At 42.1% G+C, this 27,497-nt stretch overlaps 1 protein-coding gene across 6 annotated transcripts in view; it reads right to left on the bottom strand.

Moving 5' to 3' along the window:
* The window catches only part of CFAP54 (cilia and flagella associated protein 54), a 101,304-nt gene that overhangs the window by 36,287 nt on the left and 37,520 nt on the right, over positions 1 to 27,497 (bottom strand). For 3 of the 6 annotated variants that reach the window (XM_077934824.1, XM_077934828.1, XM_077934829.1), the window contains 16 exons: positions 27,029 to 27,176; positions 25,369 to 25,524; positions 22,574 to 22,696; positions 21,111 to 21,245; positions 20,323 to 20,422; positions 18,329 to 18,412; positions 17,160 to 17,286; positions 16,142 to 16,205; positions 14,067 to 14,182; positions 12,927 to 13,157; positions 11,373 to 11,515; positions 8,042 to 8,239; positions 6,069 to 6,238; positions 3,021 to 3,248; positions 660 to 883; positions 420 to 552 (listed from right to left, as the gene is read on the bottom strand). In XM_077934824.1, coding sequence (XP_077790950.1) covers positions 420 to 552; positions 660 to 883; positions 3,021 to 3,248; positions 6,069 to 6,238; positions 8,042 to 8,239; positions 11,373 to 11,515; positions 12,927 to 13,157; positions 14,067 to 14,182; positions 16,142 to 16,205; positions 17,160 to 17,286; positions 18,329 to 18,412; positions 20,323 to 20,422; positions 21,111 to 21,245; positions 22,574 to 22,696; positions 25,369 to 25,524; positions 27,029 to 27,176 — 2,380 coding nt within the window. The remainder of the gene's footprint in view (positions 1 to 419; positions 553 to 659; positions 884 to 3,020; positions 3,249 to 6,068; positions 6,239 to 8,041; positions 8,240 to 11,372; positions 11,516 to 12,926; positions 13,158 to 14,066; positions 14,183 to 16,141; positions 16,206 to 17,159; positions 17,287 to 18,328; positions 18,413 to 20,322; positions 20,423 to 21,110; positions 21,246 to 22,573; positions 22,697 to 25,368; positions 25,525 to 27,028; positions 27,177 to 27,497) is intronic. The other 3 variants (XM_077934826.1, XM_077934825.1, XM_077934827.1) reach the window with 3 other exon arrangements.

Here is a 27,497-nt window from a genome sequence, read left to right as displayed (position 1 = left end):
GTCATGCTGGCCACATGACCCAGAAGCTGTATGCCGGCTCCCTCGGCCAGTAAAGCGAGATGAACGACACAACCCCAGAGTCATCCGGGACAGGACCTAATGGTCAGGGGTCCCTTTACCTTTTATATTGTAAACAACCCTGTGGTCTTCAGATGATAGAAAATTATTTCCTACCTATCCTCCACCATAAAGTCACATATCTTTGCCCTGGTCTTCCACACCTGAGATGCATATATTGGGGACCCATTGTATTTTTGGTGACGGTGTTTTTTTGTTTTTTAATGTTGTACAGTATTTTAAATTGTTGCAGACCCCCACTCCCTCCTGGAACTTTAGAATGAAGGGGCATGTGGAAATGTTGTCTGCCTCCAAGTTATTCACATGTAGGACTCAAAGTAAGCACATCTAAAACATTTCACCTTGCGTCCAGTATCAGTAACAAGATATTTGAATTTAGGGTGTGCGCTAGTAAAGTCACGGACTTGTGCTCTTTCCTGTAGTTGTCTCTGAGCATATACCACCAGTGGAATCAATTGCTCTGTATATCTCTCACTAGAAAAATCAGATAGATTTCAGAATTAAAAACTGCTAACGTTTTATTTCTTTTTAAAAAAAAACACAACATTTTTCCCTTCAAAAAGAGCACATATGTTACTTACTGTGTAATTGTGTTGAACTGCATGGCTATGTATACTAGTGATTCCCACTTCTTCAAAAAAAACAGAAGCTCAATAGTTCGCAGAACCAAATTACGTACTCCTTGCAAATCAACAACACAGATATCATCAAATGGATATTCAAATGAAAAGTTAGAACCGCCTTCATCTTGAGCTATGCCGCCTACACAACTTGGAACACAGAAATCTCCTTCAGCTTCAACAATCTATAAATTCAAAACGGAGAGTAGTAAAGCAAGGATTCCAAATACTGTAGCTTTTATCAAGTCCCAGTTTCAGATATTCAGGCCACACACTTCAGGTGCTGGGTTCTTTTGTGGTTCATGAATGTTCTGCAAATGAGCCAGGCTTTTCTTATCCTCAAAAATCTATTCAACTAGCCTTTCTGGATATGGAACATCAGAGGTGGTCAATGCGGTATCCTCCAGATGTTCTTGGGCTGCAACTCCCATCAGCCCTAGCCAGTGTGGCCAGCGGTCAGGGATGGGACTTGTAGCCCAACAACATCTGGAGGGCACAACATTGAATACTCCTGTGCTTGTTTCCCCAATGCTGCACAGCTGCACCATTTGTTTGTTTCTTCGTTTTGTTTATAGCCACCCCTCCTCCAAAAGGCACTCTGGGCAGCAAAATACAAGAGATAAAACATTTTTAAAATCTTGTATTCTGTTGTCTGATGTAGAGAAGTATATATCCTTTAGAATATCCAATTTTATTACTGAGGCTCTACAAATTCATTTAACAAAATTTGAAGGAAGTATGGGAAATGATTTATCCCATAAAAAGGTTGGGGAGTAGAAATGTAAACCACTATTAGTAGCAGCATTGTTGTTGTTATTTTTATGCATGTAATGGCTGTTTGCTAAAACTGAACTGAATCTTAATACCAATTCCAATGCAGCTGTAGACTGGGAAAGACCTCAACTCAACAGTCTTGTTTAAGGAGGGAGTCTTCAGCAGATGCCAAAAACACAACACAGACACCACCAAACTGATATTCAAGGAAATTCTGAAGGGTAGTTGACACAACACTAATGGCCTGATTTCTACATTGTGCAGAACTGACCTCCTGATAAGATGTGTGCAGAAGGTCCTCACCTGCAGAGAACAGCAATCAATTTGACATATAAGGGGTGAGATGATCTTTCAGGATTTATACTTACACAAGTACACGCACCATTTATTACGGTGGACGATGAAGTCTTTGGATTTGGAGTGGGCTATTCCTCTCCCACCTAATAAATCTACTATTCGGGTAAGACCTATCCTTCTTTTTAATATCCCAAACCACATTGTTTCCAATTCATCGTAATACAACACTCAGAAATTTTATATCATTTTAGAAAACAGAAGTTGAAAAATACCAATGTGTGATTTGAATTATGTGCTTGTTCTTTTTTTTATTTTGTATTTTTGTTTTGTGAATTGCTCTGGCATCTGCGGATAAATGTTGGTATACAAATAATAATAATAATAATAATAATAATAATAATAATAATAATAATAATAATAATAATAAAAAACATGTGATGACCACAATTTGATTAAAGCAAGCAAGTCTAACCCACAGTCCAAGCCACAGGAAGTGACCCATCAACCCCTTTAGCTCTATCTTCCAATCTGATTGGAAGATAAAGCATTTTCCTTGCTCTTTAGAGAGTGATCTGTCTGCTCTTTAGAGATAAAGAAGAAGCAGAAATATATTTTATCTGCAATCCTGATGCTAAGCGCCACAGTGCTAAGATTGGAAATAAAGTCCTTAGCCTGCTCTTTAAAAGGCAGCATTTCTACCTCTGGAATAAACAGAATGACCTCTGCAGCATTTTCAGCCACGCCCACCACAGCGCTGGAATGAGAGTGCTGAAAATGGTGTGGGTGTGGGTGTGGGTGTGTGTGTGTAGGTGTCTTTATGCATGAGTGTATTACAAGTAGTGATTTCATGTCTGGTGAGTTTGTGCAATGTATGTGTATACTGCTTGTATGGTGAATGTGCAAATGTGGCAAGTATGAGTGAGTGATCTTTATGTATGTATGTGCAATATGTGTATGCACACATATAAGCCAACCACATCAACCACTGGGATGCAGACCTCAAAGGGGTGGCTATGCAACAATGTGCCCCCCCCCCCAAAAAAAAGATTAGCTAGTCCTGTTTAATGTTTGTGTTTTTAGAAGCCATGTTGTAATATAAATTGTACAATGGATAGTAGCTGAAAGGTTTAAATAAGCCAAGAACAAGAACAAAGAAGAAATTTCTTTAGTAAAAATACATTTTTTTGCTGCTTGTAAATCAGAACCGAAGCTGAATACAATATGCAGACAACCTCAATAAAATATATTTACCTTAACAGAATCAGTAGCCTGCAGATCAACCACCATATCAAGCAACATATCTGATGCCATGTAATATGGCAGCCAAATGGTGTCATGAAACAACTCCTTGGTAATAGGAAATGGTGCATGGAAAGATTGTGAATGTCTAATAATTGACTGCGCTTCCTGAGTATAGGTCCAAAGGTCTCGGCACACGTTCTGAAGCAACGTCCAGTGGCCACCACGGTAGGCTAAAACCTGGATGGTAAAGTGTCAGATACAAGTCTGATGAGCGGAGCATGGAGATTTCTCAGTGGTGTCAGCATTAAAGCACAAACCATTGTTTTCAGTTACAAAAAGCTTCAATTGCACAATCCCACTGAATGGAGTGAAACTTACTTTCAAGCTAGAGATTGGACCGTGGCTCTGTATTTCCCACAACAGCTATATTGATATGTTACCTACAATTACGACTGAAAGTGCCCCTGGGATGTTGTCTGGGGGGGGGGGGGTCACAGAATACTGGGGAACTCCCACTGCATGGAGTGGGTGGTCTGCCAACAGAGGGTAAGGTGTGCTGTGGAGATCACCCCTTAACTCTCGGTGGAAGTTCTGCTGTGATGTGCTTTGTGGACAATAAGGTCAAAAAGAGGGCATTCAAGGGGCATACTGAGAAGGCTTTGAATGCACTGAATCCATAACCCTTTTTCCCTCTAGCATGTCTCCAGAATAGAGGGTGGGGAGAGACTCTGGCAGTCCTGGAGCTGCTAATAGTTATTTTCTTTCCTACTGGAAACAATAGGGGATTTAAAAAAAGAAAAGAAAAACCAGTAAAAAAGCCCATTTTCCGCCCTAGCTGGTGCAAACCAAGCAGGGCTTCAGTGGTGCTTCCTCCTCCCACCCCTGCCCTCCACGGGACTGTCATGTATAACTAGTTTATAATTCTGTAATGGCTTCTATGCAAACACTTTTACAAAAAATTATGTATCATAACATATATTCTCGAATACCCCACTAAGAAAGAGTACAGACAAATTTATGCTCTGAATTTGCCAGAATCGACACTACAATTCCTCCCTGAAATTCTACCTATAAATTTCTGAATCTCTGAATTTCAGAATTAGAATATCAACACAAATATTTTGCCCTATCTCTACATATCACTACCATTCATTATCATATTACCATATTTTTCCATGTATTGGACGAGGTTTTTTTAATCAAAAATCATGTCAAAAAACTGGGGTCATCCAATACATGGATAGTGGCATGGGGGGGAGCGGCGCATCGCTGGCGGGAGCGCAGCTTCCCCTGATGCCACAGAAAGTGGGGAGTGACCGGGGGGGGGGGTTCCTGCCCACAGCTGCATGGGGAGGAGAAGCTGCGTGCCGCCAGCCAGCTCGTTGGTGGGAGCGCCACTTGCCCCAATGCAGGTGCGCGTGCAAACGATCTAGGGAGTGTTTCCTGCCCACAGCTGTAGGGGGGAGAGGCTCAACAACTCTGGGCCATCTCCCCTCATTTTCTTAAAACTGAGTCCCCAAAAATGGGGGGGGTCCTTATACATTGGGGTGTCTGATAGACGGAAAAATACGGTAACTACTTCTTCATTCTTACTTTTCAATAGAAAAAAGGATACAAACTTCCCTCTATAGCATGCAGACTATCCCACTGAATTCTCAGGCAGCTGAGAACACAAAAATATCCAATTCATACACAGGAAAATAACTGAGAGGAGGGAAGTTGGCTATTGCTGGAAAGGATTGTCAGAAAATAAAAGGAAATAAATAGAGAGAGCAAAGGGGTGCATGTTACCCTTCTATAGCCAAGCAGCCAGACAGTGATTAAAACTACAGCTTTCTGATAATCTTTGTCAGCCATTTCAAGATATATTCACAAAACCTATTCATATTTTACTGGTGTTTTTCCACTTGTACATTCCCTAGCTATAATTTCTAACATATTTCCATGCTGCTGATCTAATGCATGTGAAGTGGTGACATTCATTATGAATGCGGCTTCACTTTGTGCAACATAATCATTACAGAAATGAGGTTCTGAGCCTACATGGTATTAGGCTGTGCTCAGTAGAACAGCATGTGCTTAGGGAGCTGGACAAGTCCCTTCTAAGTAGAGGTTTGGGCTTTATAGCACTGTGTTCTGTGCTCCCTGAGGGGGCCATTCAGAAAACACAGCACAATCCAATATAAGATTGCATTTACCATATTATTTATGGATGCATTCATTTAGTTAAAGCAAAAGGCAACAAAGTTCTACCTACTGCAAAATAATTCTGGTGTTGCCTTTTAAAAGGTTTTAGTAAATACAATAAGAGAAACCAAGAAAAAGAATTCTTCTGATTCCTATTTTAGAAAGTATGCACCAGGTAGTACTTCCAGCTAGGAAAAAGCTCCTGCTGGTCTGAAAGCTGGCATCTAGGCAACAGGCTACCCAGAAACTCATTACTGGCCTTCCACTTCCTCTAGCGTGAAAATGCTTGGGAGTGTTCTCTGTGCTTGCTAAAGAGCTTCTTGCTGTCTTTCTGACTTCTTCCAGAGATATGTGGGATACGTCCCAATGCTACAAGCCCCCCCCCCCCGATTAAAGATGGTGGCCACTATCTGGACAGCACTGCCACCTAGGACCACTGTTATTGTTTGCACATCACGGAAAAATGTTCATTGTATGTCAAAATTGTGTTTCCCCTGCTAGAATATGAAAAGGAGGTTTGGGTATTCATGGCTGTTTTCACCGAAGTATTTGAGGAAGGATCAAATGGTTTTTGAAGTTATAGTGGGACTCCCTCACTGTTTCAGCAATAAGATGGATTAAGAAGCAAAGAGGTGACAAAAGTGAGTGAATGACAGATGGGCTGCTGCCAAGCTTTCTCAGACTCCTGCTTTAAAGGGTTAGGAAGACCTAGATGATCTGAGCCCTTTCTGCTAGACTACCCTACTGAGATCTGGAATAGAAAAGGAAGTTAATAGAAGTACAAGAAACAAATGTTTGTATCACCGATTGAAACTGGTAGAGACATTTTAATACAATAACATAAACACATTAATTCAAGAAGAACATTACCGCCGCTCTTCTAAAATGTAGAAAGATTTTAACAAAATGCTCCAGCAAAGATGAATAAGATTGCGCTTTTTCACGTTCTTTTACGGTAACATATCCCTGAGGTAGTCCCTGAGGTCGTGGGGTGTCTTTTTCATCCGGCTTAATGTTGTGATCGGAAAAATATAATGGATCTAAAAACAAACAATATTTGAGTTAAATTGAGGACACATTTTCAAAGACATCAGAATGAGTAATAATAGTTTCCAGATCTGTTAATAAGATGGGCTGCAGGGGCTCAACGGTCTTTTGCCAGTACCTTAACCCTTAAGTAGGCCCCAATCCCTACTCCTGAGAAGACCATGTTTAGACATTGCCTGGAGGCTCCCCACCTGTGTTAAAAGAAACACGATGGGGTCCTCTTAACTGTATGCCTGATGGAACGGAAGGAGAACAGCTACAGGGCCTCAACCTTAATGAAAAATGGGGAAACATGGAGCCTCCTTCTTCCACAGGAAAGACATAGGAGCTCTGGACCCAAGTCTGTGGAGACCAACAGCCCATAAGCCAGTAACCCCAAAAGAGGAGGCCTACATAAGCACTGTACCTACTGTTGAGAGCAACCTGGGGCATGGTGGAAACTGGCTTGCAAAGCCATTGGTTCATCTAGGTCAGTGCTGTTTAGTGACTGGCAGCAACTCTCCAGCACTTTGGGTAGGAATCTCTCCCAGCCCTGCCTGGAGATACCAAATACTGAACCTGAGACCTTCTGCATCTAAAGCAGATGCTCTTCCACTGAGCTACAGACCTCTCTCTATTTACACACTGTGAGAAGTAATCTTTCTAGTCCATAGATATATTGACTGGTTGATACTAAAGGAACAGTTGCAGTTTTATTGTAAATATACAAGAAAGAAACATGCTCGAGAACCTTCTGAAATGTATATAAATAAACATTACAAAGGATTTGATTTTAATCAGCACATCTATAATTCAATGAATCACACAAGTTTGGAATGAGTAGACTCTATCATGGCCTTGGATCAGGACTCATTGTGGGGACTGAGACCTCTGGCAACTGGAATGCTGTGAAGAGATAGATTCACTTCCCAGTCCATGCCGTGTGAGCCTGCAGGCACCAGGGACCACATCCCTTCATCTGAGAAGACATCTCTGATGCCAGACACAGATGGCTAAACCAGAGATTCCTTGGGAGGAAAGATCCCCACAACTAAAAATCCCATTACCCTAAAGGAGTTAGCAGCTACAGAAAGCGACATCTGCCCTCAGCTTGGACATCTGGCCTCAACTGCAAAAGGTCTGCCTCATGCCTTCTCTGGTGGGCACTCCCATGATCATGACAGACTCTGTATCTTTCTGAGATCATATCCGCCCCCCCCCCCCCAAGCTGAGTGTTAAATGTTGTGGGGCTCAGAATGATAGCGCTGAGGGCCAGGTGTCAGTTCCTCTGATGAGGCCATCTAGTAAGAGAAAGGAACTGAAGATGTATCAAGACAGTTAGCAGAACCCTCTAGATGACTATGGAGAAACTGCCATTTCCCCCCTTTCTCCTATATAGCGTTCTGGTCCACTGATGCTCTTTATTTAGTCTTGTCCACTATATCACCAAGGAAAGCAAGTTGATGGCTTTTTTTACTGTATTTTTTTATAACATGTCCTGACATCCTTGTATGCTCTTCAGCTTGTCCTGTTCCGCAATGCCTTATATATGCTCCTTTATGCATTGACAACTTCTATTTTTGAATCCTCATCTATCCAAAGACTTGGCAATCACCTGATCTCATCCTCATCTGATGCCTGAAACTTAAGCTTAGAACCTGACACAGAAATGGAACACCTGACAATATAGTTATCCCTTAGATGGAACTTCTGCAAAAGTGATCGGTTAGTGAAGTATTTGTTGGGAAATCCTTATGCCTCAGATCACGGAACCGCTCAACATCTGTTAGACATTTGGCCAATATGTAGTAACCCACCTGAATCTGAGGCAGAAGATGACAGCTGGGAAAGATCAGTGGGATCCGTTGTGGCATCAGTTTCAGGGGTGAGACAATTACTGTGGTCAAGTAGGCTTGAGCTGGAAACAGCATCTGAAGAAGCACTTTGTAAAGTGGGGTCAGAAGCAGGCATGGAAGGACCAGAATCGAAGACAGGGGAGGTGGAATCAAGTGTGTCTGAGCAAAGAAGAGCAAGGAAGTCTTGACTTGCTATGAGCTGTTGGCTGCAGAATATTCAGGGCTGGTATTTTTGAGATTCCAGAATTGGGTAAGTACCCCTAGCTTATCAAAAGGCCAAGCTACAAGTCCATCTGAAAAAACGGTGACCATATTTCCTACCATATTTCACAGCTGCTCTGGTGGCTGAATGGCTGAGTTCACTGTTCTTGCACTGAATGACTGGGCTTCTGATTCCCTAGCTTGCGCCTGACAAGTGATGCAAGAGGAAGACAGGGCTGCATCTGCTGCAGTGGACGTCAGCAGATGTGGAAAGGCTATTCGAGCCTATGAAATGCAACAAGGAGGCACTGGAATTGTGTTTTCCTTTTGCCATTACACCAGGCAGCCCTGGAAACCCTCATAAAAGAAAGGCAGGACTGGAGCAGCAAACAATGAAATCGAGAAAGCTCATTTAAACTAAAGATAGTATTGATAGGCTTGTTTAAAAGCTATCAATTGTCAGGATGAATAATTGTGTTCTGATCTAAACCCTATTCCTTTCAGAGAAAGATTTTGAAGAGGTTGAATTATTTTAAACATATGCTCATAACTGACTACATAACTACATGCTTATGCAATAAACAAACAGATCAATACTAGATCAATTCTCTGGAATCAATTGCAGTGTTTTTCGTTCTGTATTTTATGGCTGTTTTGAAGAATTCATCAGCCATTTTGTCAAGTTAGCCACAAGAAATATTCTGACTCTTGCTAAGCCTCCAAATCAATCAGTCTCCAAATAGCAGATAAACTGATGCTTGCAATCCATTAGGTTCCATTTTCCACCACCAACCCAATTTGATAACAAAATGCACTGAATCACCAAATCAAAAGTTAGCAAAATAATACGGAGAGACACCCTTTTATTTTGTTTGCCTCTGTCTTCACATTACGCCTAAACTGGACAAAATACGGAAGTGTTGTTCTCAACAGTGTGAACTAGAAATACAAAAAGAATAACCACATATGAACATGCAACAGAATAAGAAAGATATAAGGATTACATGAATAACAGACTAAACAATGTGAAGATTTGTGCTTTCCAATTTTGTTCTATTAAGCACACTTAAGATTTCCTCTGGCGGTACTGTATTCAAGCTTGGAGCACTGCAGTTGAGGAAGCAACTAACAGGAGGAAATGGGCATGCTTTGGCTGGGGGGGGGGGATCAAGTGAGAGAGAGAATGGTAAGCATGCAGACCATTTTCAAATACTTATAAGAATGTCAGAAAGAAGAGGGAACATTACTCACCAGTCCCCTAAGGATAGACAATGTGATTAAAATGACATGTCTTAAGACCAGTCATTGAGAAAAATCTAAACCTAAACAGCAAAGGAACAAGCTCCTTAAAGAGGCTATACAAACCCTTCTTTGTATGCATCGTTTTTTTAGGATTGCTTTAGATTAGGAATCGAGTTTGACCTACTGGGTCCATTTCCACTCTGATTAAATACCTATGTCATAAAAGGACTATCCCATGGTCCATTGGTATCTCTAGACCATGTCTGGGACAGACAGTCAGAATCAGACAGACAGGCAGAATTAAGATAGAAACTTGGGACAGATGGGCTGGATAGAACTTCAGTAAGAATTGCAAGGCAGGCAATCAAAATAGGATCAATAACTTAAATCCTAGAAGCAGCAGCAATAGCATTGAAGTCAAGAAAGCAGACATTATTAGAAACACTAGGCATATTTGGAGCAAGAGTCCCAAGAACAGATATAGAACTAATAGTGGTATGTGATGCACGTCAAACTACAAGGCATCAGAACAGCGTGGATGAAGGCTTAGAGGAGGAAGTCAGGGGTGCACAATATAAAGTACTGGCTAAGACAGACAAAACAGACACAGGGGAAGGAATACATGTGAAGCTCATGCAAAACTAACTATGCCAATTGGTCAGCAGCAAGATGAAATGTCTGTGAATTTTGAAAAGCCAGGACTTGGGTGCACAACAATGCAGAAGATATTTCACCATGCAATCAAACTAAGCCCGCCCACCATCAGCATCTGAATTCACTTCAGTAACATTACGTACTAATAATTCATTAGTTTTGCCACTGGCTCAATGCTTGCAATCAAGAGAATCAACAGCTAACCCCAATAATAGTGGCTGTTGGCATAACCCGAAATAAATTTCTCCTGGAGAATATTTCATCAGATAGGTAGCTACTGCCATCTGTCACCCACAGGCAGAAAATGCAGAGTTCAGGAAGCAGGTTGCCTCACTGCATGCAGAGACCACAGTCCATTTTGTCTCAAAGATTGCTCCAACAAGAGCACGGTGACAGACAAATAAAAATAAGAATATAAGAAAGTGCAAAATAGTACAAATAGGCAAAAATACACAAGAACTACTTCTCTGACACATAAAAGGAACTGAACAATTTTGACATTTTGAAAAGCTAAAAACAAATAACACTGCAAGAAAAAAGAACATTGCAATAAAATAAATAAAAATCAGAAAGCCGATCTATCCACATAAAAGAGGATGGGCTCTGACCTTAGGAGAAATTTCTTACACATAAGGCCAACAGCCCCTGAAAGACAGTTTATCAGATGAGAATATAGGAAACTAACAACCCTTGACACACAGAAACTCAAACCTGCCAATAAGAAGAAGAGAAGGAAGAAGACCAAAAGCTGACAGAAAAAATACCCAAACATGTTCAAAATCACTCAGAAACTCACTAAGGATAACAACAAGCAGGAAAGAACAGGGAAGCACAAAATAGTTCAAAAAATGAGAGTAATAATGAGGGAGAAGAAATAGAACTGCCTAGAAGGGTGGCAGGAAATAGGTGGGGGGAGTGTCTGCCTACAGCAAGGCAACCACCTCCCTCAACACTGCATTTCCTGCCCCTGGGTGACAGATGACAGTATCTACCCATCTGCTGGACTACACTCTAGGGAGAATGTTGTTTTAAATTCATTCTATAAGAAATACAAATTCAAAACAAATCCATTATGAAATCAAATAGTTACTATTATATGTCCTAATTGTTTGGACAAGAACAGGAGAGAAGGTTGATGGATTTTAATATGTAAGATTACAATTATCTTGTTATTGTGTATTTTTAATTTAATTACCATTTTTTTTACGGATTTTTCCTGATATTGTTCTCTTAAAAAACGGAAGTTGAAAAGTCTTCAGTTGCTCCTCTGTTGTTGCTGCCACCACTATAGTGCCTGAATTGATTAATGAGAATGCGTCTGGGTCTAGTTCATGATAACTGCAAAACAAAACATTTCATTATTTAAGAAGAGCAAGCAAGAGATATCAAATACATAAAAACTAACAATATTGCAACTTTATTATTCTGCAAATACTTTTGAAGTCTTCTTTTTATATTTACAGCACTATGCTGAATGTTTCAGTTAATTCCTGCTTTCATGTGACCTTTCCCACCCAGTGTGGATTTTCTGGTGAAGCCGTGCGCCATGGGCCACGGGCCTTCTTGGTAGCTGCTCCTAGACTCTGCAACACCCTTCCTTGAGAAACTAGACTGGCTCCCTTTGTTGTCCTTCTACCAGACTTTCTTGTTCCAACAGGCTTTTGGGAACTGACAGCTGTGCTGTTTTTATTATAATTGTTTTTATGGTTTTAATACATTTTATATATGCAATGAGTTTTAATTCTATCAATTTTTAATTATTGGTTTTCCTATCTGTAAACCATATTGAATCCCATAAGGGATAAAGATGGGGTATAAATATAATTATTATAACAACAACGAGGTGATATTAGTTATCTCTCAAGACAGGTTTTATTGATTTTACTCTTATTTTCTCATTCACCATGGGGACACCAAATATGGGGAAAGGCAAAACAGGAATTGAATAACTAAAATAAAAAATAAGAGTTTAAACTATAAATATAGCTGCAGGTTGGAACCAAGGTGCAAAAGTTAAGAAATCAAAGCTCAAAGCTCAAAACTCAGTTTCTATTCCAGTTGATAAAATGGGGAAACAATCACTTCCATTATGCTCTGCTCCTTGGAAGTGGGGCAGACGAACACATAAACACTAAGACTCAGCTGGGGAAACAATCACTCCTTGGAAGTGGGGCAGACGAACATATACACACTAAGACTCAGCTGGGGAAACAGCAAGAGCAAATCTTCAGTGGAATTATTTCAGAGTAACCCTGTCTGGCCATTCATATCAATGGATGAAGAGTTGCGAAAGTCGTATCAAGCACTAGAACTTGGCACATGAAGAAGAAAGCGCTGCCTAGTAAGTATGTTTGAAAAAGAATTCTGATGGCTTGAAGCACATTTCTTTTGCTCCTTTCAGATCTTTTTAAGTTCATAATAATTCTGAGAAAAGAGAAAGCAGGAGAGATGCATTACCAAAAAGTAATCAATAGGGAATAACTCCATTAATAGGCCAATAACTTTGGTTTCTTCTGTAAGTCATGGTAACATACAAGGGGAAAGCATCAGCAGTGGTTTTCTAAGACGCCACAAGAGCAGGAGTTGCAAGATCAGTCTTCTGAACTGTACACTTCTTCCACTGAAGTATAACAGTTGTTGTTTATGGAAAATACAGAATACAGCAGGACATTTCTGAAGGAGGTAAAAGAGGCTTCTAGGGCATTGTTAGATCATGCCATTATAAATCATCACATTTATCCATTTTTACCTGTTCAGATTTTTCAAAGAATCAACATCAATGGCATATAACTCTTCTATCCGTTTTTTAAACAAATTGAAGTGGGCAATTGCCAGGTAAATGTTCAGCTGAGATCGCCACGGCAACTCTTCAACATATACCCGCCGCCATCTCTTTCGTTTCAAGAAGACGTTAGAACGCAAATTCAGCTTTTGTGTCAGCACTTGCATAGCTACTCTTCGTGATTCTTCTTTTTCTCGCCTAAATAAAAACCATAGTAAGACTGATTTATATTATGGGGGGGGGGGGGCCTGTGTTGCCCAAAATAAACAATTCATAATAATTCCAACAGAATGGCTGTAGGAGGAAAGAAAAAAAATTCTGAAACTGTAAAAACAGCCACATCTTGTCCTTGTTTGCATGTAATGATAAGCCAAACCAAAACTTAGCACAAAAGAGCAAACATGGACTTTGAGAGTGATCACAGCCACCTCCTTCTTCTCTGGTTGTTCTCTGCTACTGCACTGAGCTAAGCCATGATTTGATTTAATGTGTCATCCAAACCTAGACTCTTTTTTTAGCTCTCTCCAGGCAAACCACAAGATGTAGCCAAGCCTTGTTCTATGATTTATAGATCGTGGTTTGTCTGGGGAGCTAAATCACAAGCCTGGATTCAGACAACACACTAAAGCACAGTGCAGCAGCAGCAGAATGACTGGGGAAGAAGCCCCCACATTTGCTTGTTCCTGCTAAGCCATGGTTTGGCTTGGCGTTACATGAACAAGACCTTGCTTTGTTGAAATCTGGAGGAGAATTCAATAGCTACACTGGTCTATGCTGAAGCTGAAGTAACAAATTAGAAATTTATTAAACCAACAAACAAACCAACAATGATAGGGTGGATGGGGTGTTAGTGGCTGAGTCCCCAGTTAGGGTGCAACAGGATCCATTTTGGATTTCTTGCATAAATTCTAGTTCTTTCCTGATTTGGAGGGGAAATAGCTCAACTTAATCTGAGCCAGTCCAATTCAAGCCTAGTTAGTATTAAAGAAAAATGTTTTCCAATGTCCGTTTCTAATCTCTTTAATGTGATAGGCCATATCCAGAAATAACAGACATAACTGAAATCCAGATAAATCTTATTTAGAGCACATAAAACAGCTGAATTACCTTTGCCAGTCAGATGATTTGCCCACACCATGGTGTTTAGTGGGATATTTAGGTAGTTTTTTTTCCTTGGAAATCTTGGCTTTTGTTTTTTTCTTGGATGTTGGCGACCCTGACGTCTGAATGAAAATAGTAAGAGCTATCATTTCGGTGCATTATACCATGAACCTATAACGTCTTTATCTAATGTCTGCTAGAATTTGTATCTAACATATGCTAGAATTAAGCAACAAAACATAGCAGAGTAAGCTATTATTATTAACAACAACAACAACAACAACAATAAACAACATACCGTAATAGTTCTTGAAAGGTGAGTGGTGCCCTGTATTTCCAAAATGGAATTGGATACACAGCAGCACCCTTTCATGAAAGCAAACAAACCTCGTCTTGTTTTGGGAGCCAACCAAAATTTGTTCTCCAGTGGGAGAAGACAAGTTCTTTTGACATTACAGTAAGCTCAATACCCAGTACAATTGGGGAAAAGGGAGAGGGCAGTCCCTGCATACCTCCACAGCTGTATTTGTGGTTAGTTTCAGTTTATTTCAGTACTACAGTGGTACCTCAGGTTAAGTACTTAATTCGTGCCGGAGGTCCATACTTAACCTGAAACTGTTCTTAACCTGAAGCACCACTTTAGCTAATGGGGCCTCCTGCTGCCACTGCGCCGCCAGAGCACGATTTCTGTTCTCATCCTGAAGCAAAGTTCTTAACCCGAGGTACTATTTCTGGGTTAGCAGAGTCTGTAACCTGAAGCGTATGTAACCTGAAGCGTATGTAACCTGAGGTACCACTGTATTACGTTGTTGCCATACCTGGAAATAATCTGATGTTCTATGCAAGTTTAAATAGGGCTGACATCATATTATGATTCTGAATGTATGAAAAGCCTTGCAGCATATTCATTGAACTATTACTATCTTGTTATAACGTGATTATTATTAAAGACAAATTCAATACAATTTATTTGGAAGGCTCATTTTAAAAGGACAGTGGTACCACGGGTTACAGACTCTTCAGCTTACAGATTCTGCTAACCCAGAAATAGTACCTCAGGTTAAGAACTTTGCTTCAGGAAGAGAACAGAAATCGCTTGGCGGTCGCGCAGCGGCAGTGGGAGGCCCCATTAGCTAAAGTGGTGTCTCAGGTTATGAACAGTTTCAGGTTAAGAATGGACCTCCGGAACGAATGTACCACTGTACAGGTACCACTGTACAGGTTTAAGAGATATATAGATTGTTCTCACTAATATATCATCAATTAGGCAAGTTAGAGCTTTGGTTTACATATTTTATTAAGAAACAAAAAAATGAATGGATGGATGGTCGTTATATTACCAGTTATGTTCTATTATGTAAAAAAGAAACATTAATTTTCCACACAATTTATTAACTGACTTTCCCAAGTAACGACCTATAAATTAAGTCAATTATGACATGAAAGCCATTATCCCTATTCTCTTATAGGTAAAGGTAAAGGGACCTCTGACCATTAGGTCCAGTCGTGACCAACTCTGGGGTTGCGGCGCTCATCTCGCTTTATTGGCCGAGGGAGCTGGCGTACAGCTTCCGGGTCATATGGCCAGCATGACTCAGCCGCTTCTGACGAACCAGAGCAGCGCACAGAAACGCCGTTTACCTTCCCGCCGGAGCAGTACCTATTTATCTACTTGCACTTAGAGGTGCTTTCAAACTGCTAGGTTGGCAGGAGCAGGGACCGAGTGACGGGAGCTCACCCCATCACGGGGATTCGAACCGCCGACCTTCTGATCGGCAAGTCCTAGGCTCTGTGGTTTAACCCACAGCGCCCACTCAGCTATTAAGGAGAATCCTTGGAATTTCTACTACAGTGCCATAGCTTACACTAATTTAATATCAGCTCCTGATCAGCAATATTGAAATTTTAAAGAACATAGCAATATTTCAGAATCATATATCTGTGTTTTAGGGCATGTCCAAAATATATGAACACTATATTTACATATATAAACATCTATGTTTTCCTCTAGACAAAGGCTATTATTAATGCATTTTAATCACATCAGCTAAGTCTAAGTGAGTTAATATTATACAACTTACTGTTCCACGACCTTTTTTTCCTTTTTTAGTAACTCGCTTGATACCTAAAAGGAATCTGTTCCGTCTGTAAACAAGGAAATTAAAGTTACTGTGAGGAGACACAACCAGCAGTATGTACATGCTCTGTCCTCAATGGAGGGGTTCTGCTGGAGAAGAGAGAGGGAGGCTCAACACATGACTGACTTTCAAGGTAAAAGGCCAGAGGACACTGTAGCATACCAGACTTGTGAGCCAACCTTGAAGAGAGGACAAGGTAAGTGGAATGGCGTTAACTCCATAAACAGAGGACAGAATTCTGATGAGCTTCTGTAACTAGAAAGGAACAGACAAGCTATAACAATTGGTGAGTGTGAGTGCCCTATGATGAAAAGAGTCCTGAGCTTTTTCCTGGAGTTCTGAAGGACTTGCCAGAATCCTTGAGTGAATGGTGGAGGGTTTGGGAGCTCTGAAGGTATGCTGATCCCAAACAAAACTCTTATATTGAAGGAAAAGCAGTGAGTAATTTCACAATTATTATATGCAAGAGTGTTTCGGTGGAGCTCTTCAACCTGGGAAGGTAGCCCGTCTAGGAGAAGGAAAACTCTGACCCTAAATTTCTGCTGCCTTGTGGGATATCTTTGGAAGAAGAAAGGGCTAAGGAGTTAACCCTACCCAAATCTGGAGTGGAGTCCCAAAGATAGTTGGCTGGTGGAATTGTCTTCTGGCAATTCCTACAGCCAAGCTAGTGCCAAACTTTTTGCTCTGCTTTTCTTTGGATCAAATCCTCAGGGTCAAGAGGGAGGTCTTGTCATCTGGGCAACCCAGGACCTCCATCCACACTGCCCAGCCTTACACTCTGCAGAGATCACTTCAGTGCTGCTAATGCAGCAGTTTGACTCCACCCATGGAGGCGCACTCCATTATTTCTCAAGACATACAGATACCAATAACAAAGCCCACATGACCTACCAGATGTCTTCAGTGAAATGTTCAGAGATGAAATAATTTCAGTTATTTGCTCTTAAATTTGTACACCTACTTTTTAAGGTAGTCTAGTACATCATCAGTCCATTCTAGTATTCGTGAAAATCTCTCTTCAGTTATGGCTTTGTACACAAGCTTAACAAAATATTCAAGGAAGCGAGGACTCTTCTTGAATTTCATCACTGCGTATTTATAAAATAATCATAGTTAATATCTTCCATTTAGCATTGCTTCAGCTTTTTTTTAGAGGATTCCACAAACATACTCATTAGAAAGTTGTACAAAAATAGAATTAACCCTTCTGACTCCTAGTTTATGACACTCCCTCTCACAATGATAAGAGGAGTTGGACAGAATGATAGCAAGAGCAATGAGTTTAGTTGAGGACAAACTCAACTGATCTTTTCCACGACTTAATGCCTTTCTTAGGTTGATAATCTTGTCTCTTATATTGTCAAGACTCACAGCCCCACATGGCAAGATCAACCACTGGCTTCACTGATGGGTGAATGTGAGGGTCCTCTGGGGAATGGCTAAATAAAGCTCTCAGATTGCGATATTCCATAGCTTTGCTACCATATGAAGTACAGTCCTTGCTTCTTCAGAGTGGTAATGGTTCCTTGGGGTCAGACTAGGCCAAGGAATTTGATGGCTCTTGTGTTTAGCCCTCTAACCTGGATAGTACACAGCACTGGAGTGCAGTGCTGATTGAGGTAAACCATGACTGCCTCTCTAAGCTCCTGGACCAGGAGAGAAGGCACACCAGATTGTGTGCCAAGAACATGACTATTGGAGCAAGGGTGCCATATTGTTGGGCTGGCAGCTGCTGAGCTCAGAGGTGCTAGCCATGCCTCACTAAAGTGGAAGCTCAGGAGCAGCCTGCAAGGGCCTGGGGCCCTGTGTAATTCCTTCCCACCCCCACCCCCACCCCCACCCCCAGGTTAGTTCATTGGATCAGAACTAACAAAATGGAAGAAAATTATTTTGATACTTGAAGGCAAGTCAGCAAAATGGATTGACATGAATTCCACAATCAGCCACCCTAAAGTAAGTATCTGAGGACAGCCCTTTCTCTGTTCTGGGGTTTTCCTCAGAGCAGGCAGGGAAGGGAGTGGAGAGGGAGAAGCTCTCCTTGCACAAAATGGATGACTTTGTTGATATCTTTCAAGATACCAGTTAAAATACTAAATGAAAAACAAAACAGTATGCTTTTAAAATGGTTACCTTCCTTATGAGCATTCTTCGTTTGCCAATTTGAAACAACAGGATACAAGAGCAAAACATCTTCGTCTCCTGTCAGATCCAGTCCTAGATGGAAACAATCCAACAATGGCATAAAAAATACATAAAGGTTATATACGCTGAGCACAAACTACCCAATGTTAAGCACTTTCAGAGCTACTGTTTTCAATGGTAGAAACCCCACTGAAATCCAACAAACTTAACATACTAGATTTGGAGCTAAATTATGCACATTGTTATTATTTATTAAATTTCTATTACCACCCTTCATCTGAGGATCACAGGGAGTTTTACAATATAAAAACACAGAAATACATAACATAGTAACAAACAAAAACAATACCCCCCCACACACACAGAGACACACAGTTTAAAAGGTCATAGACTGTTTAATTAGCCAAAGGCCTGTGTAATACTCAGACATCTCTTCCATTGCCCTGTAGCAGTAGTACCCAACCTGGGTGACCTAGATGCTTCTGAACTACATCAGCCTAAGCTATCAAGGTCAATGCTGATGGGAGCAGCAGAAAACAACCTTTCTCCCTCCTCTATCTATATGACATCCTTTTATATATTTGAACATGGCTATCATATCACCCCTTAACCTCCTCTTCTCCAGGCTAAACATGCCCAGCTCCCTTAGCCGTTCCTCATAAGGCATCGTTTCCAGGCCTTTGACCATTTTGGTTTATCCGAAAATGATTTGGCGGGGTGGGGTGAGGAATGACAATATTTTGCTGCACTCTGCTGATACGTTAGTGGCACTGTCATTACTAAGTTGGTATTTCATGTAACTTGCTAAAAATATACTATTCCAAAACAGGAGTTGTGAAGGATCCAGAAGCCATTCTCCAAATTACCACAACCTTGTGGGTCACCTAGAATGGAGCAGATGTAATGTTCTCTAGTCTCAATCCCACCTCCGACTCAGAAAATTTGGAGGGAGAGGATAAGGCTTAACCTGACTCCTGAGACTCATAAGCCACCTCCACCATGCATTCCTCACTGCCCCTATGCAACAGGAGTCAGCAAATGTAAATCTGGCAATAGCCCTTTTAGAAATCACAAACAGATCCTCAGAGGGGCTTAATTAACAGCAGGGCCTGACAAGCCAGCTCTCAGAAAACTTCAACAAGCTAGAGAGAGGCAGCTCTTACTCGATGAGTTCTTACCAGCAGTCGCCACAGCAAGCAGCCCTGACAGACTTTCCCTCTGTGTTTCTGCATACTGTGTTGCAAGCCTGCACAGCCTATCAAATGTGACTCTGCTTTATCTAAGTTGATTCTGGTCTTTTGGACGTGACCCCATCCTTCCAGGAAGGGTGTCCTCACTCTCCACCACAGCCTTCCCTAGGAGCCATGAGCCCAACTATGATAGGACAGCAGATTCCTAAAATCTTTTCTCAAGTTAGCACTTTGATTGCAGGGAAACTGCATTATCAGGAGCACACAAACTGCAAATGCCATGCTGTGTATTTTTATATAGTTTCTGTCTATTGTATTTATGACTCATCGCTTCATTAAAAGAGTGCCAGTCGCAACATGAAAATAAAAATGCAAAAAAATACATATATCACTTCTATAGGCTGAGAACCTTTTCTACTGAAATACAAACATATAGGAAATACCTAAGCTGTTTTGCAGCAACTTTGAGTTTTGAGAGCCTTTTCAAATGTCACGACTAGTATGTTTTTGAAGAAATCAGTTACCATAATGCAGCTGAAAATGTATTCTGATAAAATCAGAATAAAGGATTATAAAAAACAATTATGTCTGCTGAGTGACAGATTTATATTTAAAGGTAATACCAACAGTGGATTAATACAGAAATTAGATTAATATTGATTTTACATTATCTCTCTTTCATATTCAAAAAAGGAAACAAAAAAACCCATAGTCAATATTTAAGACATGCAATATAAAAGGCTTAGTAGAGATTGCATAAGATTAAAAAATTATACACATTTAAAAATCTACCTGGTTTTGTCAGTTTGAGCATGTTGGTTTCCAGAGCTTCTAAGTTCTCATTTACTTTTTCAGCCATAGCTATTTGGCCCTTCGTCCTTCTGGAAGGAGTCTATAACAATCAGTTAATAAATTATTATTTTCCCTTTATACTGCACTCGACTAAGCTGAAGCACCATCACAACTGTAAATACAGGATTAATTGTGAAATAAACAAATAGCTAATATTTCTCACTTTCTTTTGAAAAGAGATGACATTTCATTTGCATCCGATTTACAAACACGAGCCTGTGGTTCATCCATACAAGAGTGGCTGTTTTAGTGGAGCATTGCTGCACTACTGACCTCCTGACAATGGTGTTGCTCCTGTTAATTCAGACAGTGGAGGGCAGCAGCCAGCTTGAGCTGCACTGCGGCACTATCCTGGTACCATCATGTAAAAAACACAAAAGCCCCAGAAGGTTGCCAAATTCTAATTTAAGCTATAGCTAGTCTTCAAACCACTGAGTTTTGTTAATTTGGACCTAAAGAGTTTGTGACCAATCAAGCTGAACAACCTCCACCAATGGTAAGCCTTTGATAAAACTTTCTGGTTTTCCTGTTTGCTTCAACTGCAGAAATGTGACGGTCAAACACATGGCATGTCATAATACATAGCTACTGGGCTGTGTTCGTATTGGTGGGTTTCAACCCACCAATTAATCTCTTCGAACAAAATAACCCAATTAATCCCTTCCCAACGAAGCCATTGATTGGATACTAATATCCAAAACGAGGAAATGGAAAGTATGGGCAGTTACCTCTTCTTCTATTATTTCATCCCCTGTTTCTGCAGTTACAGCCGACTGAGATGTTCCCTGTGAACAATCCAGCAACCTTTTCCCATAGTTAACAACAACTATTGCTAATTCATATTCTTTCCATGAGCGCAGCACCTATTGAATATATATATGTATTTATTTCCATGTGATAAAGGTAAAGGTATGATAGCCACAAGTTAAACAACAGAATCCTGTAAAAACAGAATACTCTAACAACTTAAAAACTAATGCTTGGATCCAAAGAAGCTTGTTGGTGGGTGCAAAGTGCGATAAAAGCCCCCTTGCATGAATAAAAGCAACCTCACACTCCCCTGAATCCACGCTCATGAAATATATTACAGCACCATTTTTGTAGGTTATAGCCTATTTTATCATCAGCATCTGGGGTGTGTGTGTGTGTACTTCTGTGTGTGCCTCATCCACATGAGGTCTGGAAGGTGGCAACACGAGAATGGGCCTTCTCTGTAGTGGCTCCCTGTTTGTGGAATGCTCTCCCCAGGGAGGTTCGTCTGGTGCCTTCATTATATACATTTTAGGTAGCAGGCAAAAATGTTCCTCTTCAACCAGGCCTTTGGTTGATTAATATTCTACAGCCTTTTAAATGAGTCTGTGGGAAGGGGGATTTATTGTTTTGCTGTTTTGTTTTACTTATTTTCATGTTTTTATCCTGTATTTTATTATGTTAAAGTGGTATATAAATCTAAATAAATATACATACATACATACATACATACATACATACATACATACATATTTTTTAGATGAAGAGAAAATGGAGACAATATGGTGGTTGGAACAGGGAAGCCATGGGGAAGACGGGAGTCTGAAAGGAAAAAATATGGGGTGGGGGGGAAACGGGACTTCTGACTACACAAAACTGAGGGAGACAAAAAGGTCTTAAACTAGAAATGAATAAGATAGAGGAAATAGGTAGGGGGGAAATGTTTAAATGCCTGAGGAGACAGAGCTGTAATGGTGAATGAGCCTTTCATCTAAGGTAGGAAAGCAAATTGCGTGTTGGGAATTCTACTTCTCTAAACGTTGCTTTTCCTGCCTTTGAGCACATGGTGGCACCAAACCCTCACTGATGCCTTCCAAAAATTGAACCACAATTTTTGTGTGTGCAAGAAACCCCAAAATTGTTTACAGTAAATTCAGTCCATCATGTTGATTAAGGGCCTTGTTGACAACTTGTTGATCGAGGACAGTGAAGGATTCTGCTTCTATTAAAAATGCCTTGTTCATTCTAGCACAATTAATCCTTCTCTAGTGCAATCCTATTAAGTTTAAGGAAATATCCAAATCTTGCAGAAGCATCTAAGAATCTCGAGAGAGTTGTCAAGCACTGACATTGGCCTGTTCACAAATAACACTAGCAAATGTTTGTGTTAGCCATGGTTTCGTTAATAAACCAAATAATAAATTCTAGAAGCGACAAATACCTTTACTGTGAAATAACAAGAGCAAGCGATCATGTGCTGGAGGCTTTCATAGCATGCTGTTGATCTTTTTTGAAAAGTAGACAACGGCATTTCTTGAAGAACAGTAAGATACTTAATGATAATCTGAAAATACAGGGATGGCCATTTAACAACACAGTAGTAGAATACTGTATGACTGATGAGTCAAAATGAACTCCCCAGGGATGCTGAGTTGGCCCTGTGCCAGTTTTGATGCCTCTTATAATGTTCCCACAAAGGTGTGCATCATCATGAATTCCCACGAGGGCCAGTGCTGGACTCAGGCAGAAAAGAACCTGGCACGGTGTTGTGCCGCCTCTACAACACATACACACCCAGGGCCTGTCCCAGCCCTGTGTATGGTGCATTGCAAAGGCTGCAGCATGCTTTCTCTGTTGCTGCCATTTAAATGAAAGCTAAGTTCAACTCCCATCCACGGTGGCCACTTGCCATGTAAAGTCACCCAAAATCTAATGCCCTGACCCAAAGATCTGTGGAATCAATGCATTTCATACAATTATGGGAAAGGACATTGCATTTTGGGTAAGTTAAAATAGTGTCTGGCCACCACAGATGGGAACTGATCTTAGCTTCCATTCAAAAGCCACGCTTAACTGGTTGAGGACTCACATTGGCCCTGGTTTCTCCACCTTAGCTTAATTTTCATCTCTTGTTCAATTTTAAGACAAAAATACCTGTTAGGAATGATCTTTGCTCATCTTTCTTGATTCTTAACCATCTTGGCTTCTAATAATTGTTAATGTGGAAGCATTAACATTGCTAGCTACCAACAAGTTTCCCAAGGATTATGATGTCTATTAATTGCTATTTACCATTACATTATTATTCATTATTTTTCTTGGATCCTGTCCTTACTCTTCAGAGAGATCCCAGAGCAGCTAACAATCACAATGAATCCAAAGCGGCAGTAAAGCCAGTTTTTAAAGCATGGATAACATCACTATCAGTGGCAAAATGGTAATAAATATCATCAGTTTTAAATATGTTCTGAAGGCCTGCAGGAACAAATAGGATTTTAATCAATGCCTGAACAAAACTACAGTGGTACCCCGCAAGACGAATGCCTCGCAAGACGGAAAACCCGCAAGACGAAAGGGTTTTCTGTTTCGGAGGCGCTTCGCAAGACGAATTTCCCTATGGGCTTGCTTCGCAAGACGAAAGCCCATAGGGAAATCTCCGGGGACCTGTTTTAAATTGCTGGTGGTCGGGAGCAAAGACTTTCGCCCACAGCCGGCCTTCAGAAGAGGTCCTGGACCTCTTCTGAAGGCCGGCGGGGGGCAAAAGTCTTTGCTCCCCCCCGCCTGCCTTCCCGGGACAGCGGAGACTTCTCCGCTGCCCCGGGCGATCTTAAAATGCTGGCGGGCGGGAGCGAAGCGTTCGCTGCCGACCCCCAGCATTTTAAAATCTCCCCGGGACAGCAGAGAAGTCCCGCCCCGCTCCAGATGGCCGCGCAAAGCTGCCTGCAGTCGCGGGACTGCAGGCAGATCTGCGCCACCATCCCGAGCGGGGCACTAAGTCCCGCCCCGCTCGGGATGGCGGCGCAGAGCTGTCTGCCGTCCCGGGATCAGCGCAGCTCTGCGCGGCCATCGGGAGCCGGGGGCGAAGCCCGCCCCGCTCCAGATGGCCGCGCAAAGCTGCCTGCAGTCGCGGGATTGCAGGCAGATCTGCGCCACGATCCCGAGCGGGGTGCTAAGTCCCGCCCCGCTCGGGATGGCGGCGCAGAGCTGTCTGCCGTCCCTGGATCAGCGCAGCTCTGCGCGGCCATCGGGAGCCGGGGGCGAAGCCCGCCCCGCTCCAGATGGCCGCGCAAAGCTGCCTGCAGTCGCGGGATTGCAGGCAGATCTGCGCCACCATCCCGAGCGGGGTGCTAAGTCCCGCCCCGCTCTGGATGCCAGCGCAGAGCTGTCTGCCGTCCCGGGACTGCAGGCAGATCTGTGCCGCCATCCCGAGCGGGGCGCTAAGTCCCGCCCCGCTCTGGATGCCAGCGCAGAGCTGTCTGCCGTCCCGGGACTGCAGGCAGATCTGTGCCGCCATCCCGAGCGGGGCGCTAAGTCCCGCCCCGCTCTGGATGCCAGCGCAGAGCTGTCTGCCGTCCCGGGACTGCAGGCAGATCTGTGCCGCCATCCCGAGCGGGGCGCTAAGTCCCGCCCCGCTCTGGATGCCAGCGCAGAGCTGTCTGCCGTCCCGGGACTGCAGGCAGATCTGTGCCGCCATCCCGAGCGGGGCGCTAAGTCCCGCCCCGCTCTGGATGCCGGCGCAGAGCTGTCTGCCGTCCTGGGACTGCAGGCAGATCTGTGCCGCCATCCCGAGCGGGGTGCTAAGTCCCGCCCCGCTCTGGATGGCGGTGCAGATCTGCCTGCCGTCCCGGGATCAGCGAAGCCTTCGCTGCCGACCCCCAGCATTTTAAAATCTCCCCGTGTCCCGGTGAGATTTTAAAATGCTGGGGGTCGGCAGCGAAGCCCTTGTTCCCCCCCAGCCCCCCCCCCAGCCTTCAGAAGCCCTTGTTCCCCCCCCCCCAGCCTTCAGAAGAGGTCGGGGGAGAGACTGTCCCCGGACCTGGTCTGAAGGCGGTTTCCCTTGGAACGCATTAATTGATTTTCAATGCATTCCTATGGGAAACCGTGCATCGCAAGACGAAAAACTCGCAAGAAGAAAAAACTTGCGGAACGAATTAATTTCGTCTTGCAAGGCACCACTGTAATGTGGGTATGTTAAGATGAACATTATGCAGCCTAATATTTATAAAGTCCTTTTACCTGAATGACTGGTTTTGAAGGAATCCTGTGATAGATCAGGGGAGCTAAAAGACCATAACAATGAACAACTGACTGTAGTGCATAATTTACATCATTTAACCAGTTGCTGAGTTCAAGTGCCACTAGCATTCGCCCACATTCAGCTATTCTAGCAACCTGAGAGAAAAAATATACATTTACATCACATGCAAAATAAAAAGACATTTTTTTCAAATATCAAAAGTACAGCAAAAGGTACAGAATCACTAATTTTCAGGTATTTCTGATAAGCCAATCTATAAATGTGGTATTCTTCATAAATTCCAGAAAAGGGTTTGGGTTTTTTTGTCATATGGTAATTGTTTAGAGGCAATTTTTATCACATCTGCAAATGAAAGCAAAGTTAGTAGTGCACCCAAACTGTAATATGGAAAATTTTAATAATATGTCTACCATCTACAGTGGTGCCTCGCAAGACGAAAAGAATCCGTTCTGCGATTCTCTTCGTCTAGCGTTTTTTTCGTCTTGCGAAGCAACCCCATTAGCGGCTAAGCGGATTAGCGCTATTAGCGGTTTAGCGGCTATTAAAGGCTTAGCGGCTTAGCTGCTAAAAGGCTATTAGCGGCTTAGCGGCTTAGAAAAAGGGGGGGAAAGCGGGGGGGGGGAAATCGCAAGACTAGCAAGACGTTTCGTCTTGCGAAGCAAGCCCATAGGGAAAATCGTCTTGCGAAGCAACTCAGAAACGGAAAACCCTTTCGTCTAGCGGGTTTTCCGTCTTGCGAGGCATTCGTCTTGCGGGGCACCACTGTATTTGGTGGAAATACAGTGCTACAAGTTTAGCTTCTGACCCTGCTGCTATTATTTAAAGCAATGGTAGATAATATAACTCTAGAAACCACAATATTGCTTTTGTTGCTAGTACACAGGTCTCTAACTGTAAGGTGTTGTGAGAAGAAGCATACAGTTCAGTAGCTTTCTTATGCGTAATTCCTTGCATTTCGCACCCTTCCATCCATTCCCTACTGCTCTGCCTCATATAATGGCCATGAGTTAGCAGGGCAAACCATTACCAAAATATCAATTTCTTACAGGTCAAATAACAAGAACAGACTTAAGAAATTATTTGGTAGAACATCACAAATCGGAAGCAGAGCTGGAACACAAGGAATGCCAGGCTTAGAATACAAGGGCTGGACAGAAGGATGGAGGCAAGTACCGTATTTTTTGCTCAATAAGACTCCCTTTTTTCCTTCCTAAAAAAAGGGGGAAATGTGTGTGCGTCTTATGGAGTGAATGCAGGCTGCACAGCTATCCCAGAAGCCAGAACATCAAGAGGGATCGCTGCTTTTGCTGTGCAGCTATCCTTCTTGTTTTCAGGCTTCTGAGAGTCAGAGTATTTTTTTTTTTCTTGTTTTCCTCCTCCAAAAACTAGGTGCGTCCTATGGTCTAGTGTGTCTTATAGAACAAAAAATACGGTAATTGACTGAGACGTGTAAAGAAGCAGCTTTTGCTACAACAAAAGTCCTATTATTTTAAAAGGCAACTATTAATGTGACAGCAGACACGTGTGAAAATTCAACTCAACCCTAGATTTGCATAGGGAAGCGAGTGTTAAAACTTGACACATAAAAAGAACGACGTCAGTCTCAAGGACACCGCATTAATGTGACACCACACGTACTTGTCTACTGTATCTTAGATCGTTGAAACAAACAGAATCACAGAAGAGATTTCCTTCAACCACTGTGATGTCATTGATGATAAAAATGCTCCTGATGAACAAGTATAGAAGGTTTGGAGACGCCCGAGATAGAGCTTCAGGAATTAATCTACAAAATACATAAAAAGCAAAGCACATAAAATATGTGAATTAACATGACATAGCAATGAAGATAAATAAGAGATAAAGTAGCTGTGATACTTTACACAAAAAGGCTCCACTAGTTCTGGTAAACCATTTGTTGGCACCCGAGTATTCTCCAGGCCTGCTCCCTCCCACAGCCCTATCATCACCTTGGGCGGATGCACCTGGTCCCAGCTCCCGCTGGGTGCTAGCTAGCTAGCTGGGTCAAGGCAGGTAAAAGGGGAGCCATGAGTAGTGGGTCACCACTGTTCAGTAGGCTGACTCCAGCAGGGGAACCATGCGGGGT

The sequence above is a fragment of the Podarcis muralis genome, chromosome 10, assembly GCF_964188315.1.
Source record: "Podarcis muralis chromosome 10, rPodMur119.hap1.1, whole genome shotgun sequence".
NCBI lineage: Eukaryota > Metazoa > Chordata > Lepidosauria > Squamata > Lacertidae > Podarcis > Podarcis muralis.
The sequence above is the reverse complement of the archived record's forward strand: the minus strand, read 5'-3'. Positions and strand labels throughout refer to the sequence as shown.